The sequence below is a fragment of the Salmo salar genome, chromosome ssa17 (genome assembly GCF_905237065.1).
Source record: "Salmo salar chromosome ssa17, Ssal_v3.1, whole genome shotgun sequence".
Taxonomy (NCBI): domain Eukaryota; kingdom Metazoa; phylum Chordata; class Actinopteri; order Salmoniformes; family Salmonidae; genus Salmo; species Salmo salar.
The window spans coordinates 4253325-4260477 of record NC_059458.1 but is presented as its reverse complement, the minus strand read 5'-3'; the positions used below and the strand labels follow the sequence as shown (position 1 = coordinate 4260477).

Here is a 7153-nt window from a genome sequence, read left to right as displayed (position 1 = left end):
GAATCATGTGATTGGACAGCGATGTTTACCTGCATCATGTGACTTCACAGAGAAGATTATACTATAGAGTCTCCATTATGGCTGTTGTGATGTGTATCTCTCTCCTCCTATTCCTGCTCCTCCTCTTCCTCTCCCTCACTCCTCTCCTCCATCTGCATGCCTTCCCCTGGCCACAGAGGCACCACCTCACCCACACACAGACACACAGACAGATGTACAGGTTTCACACACATCCCTTTAGGGGCCTCCTGGGCTCTGGTAGGCCTCAACGCTGGAGCCAGAATGGCCGACTCTCTGGGTTGGTTTCCAGAGCTGAGGGGCTCCATACTGGAACCTGAGGAAACTAAGAAACAGGACTACACAGACGAGTTTCAAGGAACTATCGGTGAATACCATGATTTGCTGGAAAGCCCTGAGCAGTCACCTAAAACTGTCCCCAGACAAACAGGGCTGGAGACATTCAGATTCACAGAGGCAGACAGTGTCACTGCATGGATGGAAATGAAACCTCCAACTGGGACCTTATTTAGGAATGGACTACCAGACAGGATCCAGGATGGAGATCTTGAAAACGAGCTAAAAGAGATCAACACCAGGGGGAAGGCTGGATCCCCACTAACTCCTTCACAGGATGGACAAACTCCTCTGATACATCTGTCACTCCCACAGAATGGAGATAGTATTGGTAGACCAACACCCATCCTTCTCTTTCGCTCTGACTATACAGAGACCCCAGGCTTTAATCCACTCACTAGGCCTACTTTACCAACCCCAGTGACAGCACAGCTAGGCTCCACTACTGACCCGGACCAAGACCAACCCATAGCCTTGGCCACAGACAAAGGGTTGCTATCTCTGGACCAACCAGCCACCCCACAAAGAGACATGATGGAAGGAGATATCGTGATGGAGACTGGAGACTTCTCAGAATTGGAGGACTACACAGAAAACCTCACAGATACAGGAACAGGCACAGGTAAGACGAACTTCTCAAATCCAACCCACATTCCCGTCTTATGTCCGCTTTACAATACCCTCAGGATGTTAGTAAGAAAGAATAGGATATTGATCAGAAATAATTGTCCTATTTTTCTATTTTGTGTAACACTGGAGGTGAATTAACTGATGTACTGTGGAAGTGTGACGAGTATCCCCTTATATATTTTCCCTTCATGACATCCTACCTCTGATGTTAGGAAATGTGTATTTTATGTTTACATGCCTCTGTAGCAGTACATAGTAGTAGTAGTATGTTTTCTGTTGAAGTGTGTGTTGGAAAGCGATGGGACTTGTCTGCTCTGTGTCTTCTCTGTGCCACAGTGTGTGTGTGTGTGTGTGTGTGTGTGTGTGTGTGTGTGTGTGTGTGTGTGTGTGTGTGTGTGTGTGTGTGTGTGTGTGTGTGTGTGTGTGTGTGTGTGTGTGTGGGATATGTATTCTGCTAGCAAACACGGTTGTTTTATATTCACAGGGCAGTTTACTCCACGCCTCCTCATCTCCCACTCCTTCAATCCCCGTTCTCTTCTCCCCTCTCTCAATCCCCCCTTCATCTCCCATTCATCTCTACCACTCCCTCTCTCTCCTCTGTCCTGTCTTCTTAAACAGCTAAACTGAGGGAGACTGTGAATTAATTCCATGTGAATAACAGTAAATGAGATGAATGGCAAAAACATAGCTGGACTGGTAGTTGTGGGACATCCCGGAGTTGCCTCTTCACTGTTGACGTTGAGACTGGTGTTTTGCGAGTACTATTTATTGAAGCTGCCAGTTGAGGACTTGTGAGGTGTCTGTTTCTAAAACTAGACACTCTAATGTACTTGTCCTCTTGCTCAGTTGTGCACCAGGCCTCCCACTCCTCTTTCTATTCTGGTTAGAGCCAGTTTGCGCTGTTCTGTGAAGGGAGTAGTACACAGCATTGTATGAGATCAGATACTCAACTAGTCTAAAGAAGGACAGTTTTATTGCTTCTTTAATCAGAACAACAGTTTCTAGCTGTTCTATCATAATTGCAAAAGGGTTTTCTAATGATCAATTAGCCTTTTAAAATGATAAACTGGGATTAGCTAACACAACGTGCCTTTGGAACACAGGAGTGATGGTTGCTGATAATGGTCTGTACGCCTATGTAGATATTCCATAAAAAATCAGCCGTTTCCAGCTACAATAGTCATATACAACATTAACAATGTCCACCTTGTATTTCTGATCAATTTGATGTTATTTTAATTTAATGGACAGATAATGTGCTTTTCTTTCAAAAACAAGGACATTTCTAAGTGACCACAAACTTTTGAACAGTAGTAAGTGTATATATATGTGTGTGTGTGTGTGCGTATGTATATACAGTTGAAGTCGGAAGTTTACATACACTGAGCCAAATACATTTAAACTCAGTTTTTCACAATTCCTGACATTTAATCCTAGTAAGAATTCCCTGTCTTAGGTCAGTTAGGATCACCACTTTATTTTAAGAATGTGAAATGTCAGAATAATAGTAGAGAGAAAGATTTATTTCAGCTTCTATTTCTTTCATCACATTCCCAGTGGGTCAGAAGTTTACATACACTCAATTAGTATTTGGTAGCATTGCCTTCAAATTGTTTAACTTGGTTCTAACGTTTCAGGTAGCCTTCCACAAGCTTCCCACAGTAAGTTGGGTGAATTTTGGCCCATTCCTCCTGACAGAGCTGGTGTAACTGAGTGAGGTTTGTAGGCCTCCTTGCTCGCACATGCTTTTTCAGTTCTGCCCACAAATTTTCTATAGGATTGAGGTCAGGGCTTTGTAATGGCCACTCCAATACCTTGACTTTGTTGTCCTTAAGCCATTTTGCGACAACTTTGGAAGTATGCTTGGGGTCATTGTCCATTTGGAAGACCCCTTAGCGACCAAGCTTTAACTTCCTGACTGATGTCTTGAGATGTTGCTTCAATATATCCACATCATTTTGCTTTCATGATGCCATCTATTTTGTGAAGGCCACCAGTTCCTCCTGCAGCAAAGCATCTCCACAACGTGATGCTGCCACCCCCGTGCTTCATGGTTGGGATGGTGATCGTCGGCTTACAAGCCTCCCTCTTTTTCCTCCAAACATAACGATGGTCATTATGGCCAAACAGTTCTATTTTTGTTTCATCAGACCAGAGGACATTTCTCCAGAAAGTACGATCTTTGTCCTCATGTGCAGTTGCAAACTGTAGTCTGGCTTTTTTATGGTGGTTTTGGAGCAGTGGCTTCTTCCTTGCTGAGCGGCCTTTCAGGTTATGTCGATATAGGACTCGTTTTACTGTGGATATAGATACTTTTGTCCTTTGCTGTTGTTTTGGGATTGATTCACACTTTTCGCACCAAAGTACGTTTATCTCTATCTCCTTCCTGAGCGGTATGATGGCTGCATGGTCCCATGGTGTTTATACTTACGTACTATTGTTTGTACAGATGAACGTGGTACCTTCAGGCATCTGGAAATTGCTCCCAAGGATGAACCAGACTTGTGGAGGTCAATGTGGAGGTCTAATTTTTGGGGGGAAGTCTTGGCTTATTTCTTTTGATTTTCCCATGATGTCAAGTGAAGAGGCACTGAGTTTGAAGGTAGGCCTTGAAATACATCCACAGGTACACCTCCAATTGACTCAAATGTAGTTAATTAGCCTATCAGAAGCTTCTAAAGTGATGACATCATTTTCTGGAATTTTCCAAGCTGTTTAAAGGCACAGTTAACTAGTGTATGTAAACTTCTGACCCACTGGAATTGTGATACAGTGAATTATAAGTGAAATAATCTGTAAGCAATTGTTGGAAAAATTACTTGTGTCATGCATAAAGTAGATGTCCTAACCGACTTGCCAAAACTATAGTTTGTTAACAAGAAATTTGTGGAGTGGTTAAAAAACAAGTTTTAATGTGTGTATTTAAGTGTATGTAAACTTACGACTTCAACTGTATGTTGGGTATAGTGTGTATATTTTTGTTGTATTGTACAGGCGCATTTGGAAATGAGACCTAAATCTTAACATGTCTTCCCTGTTAAAATAAAGATAAAACAAACTCACGCACACATGCATGTGAAGAGGAGGGACCAGAGGTCTTGTCGCAGAGCTCCTATCCCTGTACTGTATTTACTGTATTTCTCTATGAAGAGGCAGTAGGCAGGCACATAGGGAATAGAAGTGTCTACATTATTCAGATGGTATGTAATCATAGGGGACAGACATATGGAATGTGTATGTGCACCTACAATACTATGTTATAAATTATGTAATGTTAGTGAGTGTGCCAGTTTCTGCGATTTATAAATAGTTCACAAATGAGAACAGCAATGGGGTCAATACTACCTAATCTGCCCCCCCCCTCCATCTCTCTCGCTCCCCTGGCTCTCTCTCTCTCTCTCTCTGACCCAGTTAGAGATTCCCAGTTACAAGCATGTACTTTTGCAATAGATTACACCACACTCGCTGATGTTTCACCCTATGAAACGCCTCAGATCTGGGGATAGGGGCAAGGAGTTGATTTGGGCATCAGTTTCAACCATCTTTGTTTCTGTTTTACAGGTGTGTCTCCAGAGGAGGTGTGGCCTAAGTCAGCCACCAATGAGACACCTATCCTCGACTGCAGCCTGGAGACCAAGGCCACACCCTGCAACACAAATCTATCCTGGAGCCCTGTTTACCCTGATGACATCATCTCAAATAAATCCCAGCGCCCCATTCTGTCTCTAACCCCTCCTCTCTTCGTGCCTCTGTATTCTGATTGGAACTCAGCTCTGGCCACCTGGGGCTTTGCCTGGGAGGTCCACATCTACGGTCTGGGATCTGTGTTCGCTGCATTAGGTCTGATATCTGTACTCTGCCTGTTAGGCCTGCCCCTGCGCTGCCCCCCGGGAAGCCCCTACTTCACCCTGCTGCATCTGTTCCTCCTGGCCACTGGAGGCACTAGAGCATTCACTCTGCTGTATGATGCTTATAGTCACCAGGACCGCCTGTCTGCTCTGGGCTCTCTCCTACTTTCTGAGCTACCCTTACCCTGCCTCACCTCTGCCTTCTCCCTCTCCTTCCTCCTCCTCTCCCTCCGCTCTCGCATGCACCTCTCCCTCCCTTTCTCCCTCTCTCTCTCTCTCCCTCTCTCAGCTCTGCCCCGGCCCTGTCTCTTGTTCTCCCTCTCACTGTTGCACTTTGGGGCCTCCCTGGGTTCCATAACTCTCTTCCATGTCTTCCCCAGCCTCCCTGTCCTCCTCCTACTCCCCCAGGGAGTGTTCATCCTACTCTGCCTCCTCCTCTCCTGCTCCTTCCTCCTCTTCTACTGCTTTGTACGACAAGACACCAAGCATGTCCAACGGCTGAGTGATGGTGAGGGAGAGGTAACAGGTTCCCCGGTGTTGGTGGAGAGGCCGTCCCGCTGCCCATTCGCTGAGGCTGGGGAGTGGAGCAGGCGGCAGGGGCTGGGGTGGGAGGGTCTCTGTGCCTGTTAAGCTGTGGGGGGCTCCAGCTGTATGGGATGTTACATGCAATGGGGTTTGGAGGGGTGAGTGCTGGGGCGGGGTTTCAGCCCTGGCCTTGGTGGGGCTACCAGCTGGGCTGCAGGCTCTGTGAGGTGGGGGTGTGTCTGTCCTTGTCAATCATCGGCACTCATCCCCTCCTCTTCTGTTGCTCCAACTCTAACTCCTGCCCCTGGACTAAACCCAACTGCAACCCCCGTCCGGGGTCCTGGGTGCAGCTGCCCTGTGGCTCACCCTCAGGAGGGCCTAGCCACCCCCTTCCCCTCTCCCCAGCCCTCCCCCTCACTACCCCTGGTCCCTGGGGCAGGAAGAGAAGCTGGTGGTGTGTGATGTCATCAGTAAGTGCAAGTCTGAAGCGTTCCCCCCTTTATACACTAATGGACCCCCCTCAAACGGACTGAACCTGCATCCTAACCCTAACACCCACCCCTGACCAGACCAGAACCTCCAGACACCCCCACCTCCCTGACCCTCCCAGCCCACCATGGATGCCTCAAGCTGGGGTTGCATCCCAGGGCTCTTCCCAGGCTAGTCTAGTTCTGGACACTGACTCCACAATGTACCTGCGCCCCCCCTCTCCAATCGACCTGTCCCGGAGCATAGACCAGGCCCTGTACAACGAAACCCTGTTCCCCCACAGTCTCTTCAGTCATCCCAGGCTACTCCATGCATCCTCCAGCCTCTCCCTGAACTCCCCTGGCTCCCACCTCAGCCAGAGTGCCTCACAACCTGGACACAACTCAGCCGACAGCTCCCTCTACCGGACCTCTTCCTGTAGGGATGTGGATATGTCTCCTACACGGCCACCCCAGCCTGAGTGCATCCTCCCAGGCCACGGCGATCCCATCTCTCCCCCTGAGCGCTGGTGGAGAGGTAGTAACTCCAGCTGCATGTGCCAGGAATCCCTGAGTGGGTCTTCCCAGGGTCTGTTCTCCAGCCTGGGGGCAGGAGGGGCGCATTCGCATCCCCCCTCCAAGAGAGGGCAGCTCCATTCCCAGAGCAGTCTGCCCAGGACGCTCCCCAACCTCACCCACCACAGACGCTACCGCACCCTCAGCTCCACCTCGCAGGACAGCCAGGGGGAGGGGCGGCTGGCGGGCAGAGAGGACCTGAGTGAAAGCAGGTTGCTGGAACGGGATCTGGCCGTACAAGCGGAGTTCGTCAACGTGTGCCGACAGATCGATGCTCTTAGCGTGTGCAGTGACACTATTGACTTGTAGGTAGATACTACTGGGTTTGAACCATGAGTCATCTATGCGCCACAAGACACTGTTAGTCTGCCGAGCTAAACCAAGATATTTATCTGTTATGTAAGGACATAAGGATATGATGTAAAATGCACAGAGATTATATATTGACCTCTAGAGCGATCTAAGGACTTAACTGATAAGCTAAAGTTTGTGTTTGAGTGGTTAACATTGAGCTCAATTATCTCTTTCACTGCTACATCAGACGTGTTTGGAGGAATTACTATTAATTACAGTTTTCTGGGATTCTACATGTAGAAAATAGACATAAGTTAGACTTAATTAGAACTAAATAAAGAGATAAAGTTCTGGTTGATTAGTTCTAAGTGTACAGTTATAGAGTTACAATATGTGCTAAATGAAACAACTTTCTGAGCCAACCAATGTAGAGTAGATTAGAACACTAATGTCAGTGTA

At 47.4% G+C, this 7153-nt stretch overlaps 1 protein-coding gene across 1 annotated transcript; it reads left to right on the top strand.

Annotated features, from left to right (window-relative positions):
* Positions 1 to 234: 234 nt before the first annotated feature.
* LOC106561214 (proline-rich transmembrane protein 4-like) lies at positions 235 to 6709 on the top strand. The gene is made up of 4 exons (XM_045700361.1): positions 235 to 976; positions 4546 to 5437; positions 5763 to 5837; positions 5968 to 6709. The coding sequence occupies exons 1-4, from the start codon at positions 283 to 285 to the stop codon at positions 6707 to 6709; spliced, it is 2403 nt and encodes an 800-aa protein (XP_045556317.1). The 5' UTR covers positions 235 to 282.
* Positions 6710 to 7153: the final 444 nt, after the last annotated feature.

What these genes read in the sequence shown, in the direction of transcription:
- LOC106561214 (XM_045700361.1), top strand. Translation starts at nt 283, where the DNA reads ATGGCCGACTCTCTGGGTTGGTTTCCAGAGCTGAGGGGCTCCATACTG. An exon ending in AGATACAGGAACAGGCACAG is followed by an intron (nt 977 to 4,545) that starts GTAAGACGAACT and finishes TCTGTTTTACAG; the next exon opens with GTGTGTCTCCAGAGGAGGTG. An exon ending in GATGTCATCAGTAAGTGCAA is followed by an intron (nt 5,838 to 5,967) that starts GTCTGAAGCGTT and finishes TGACCCTCCCAG; the next exon opens with CCCACCATGGATGCCTCAAG.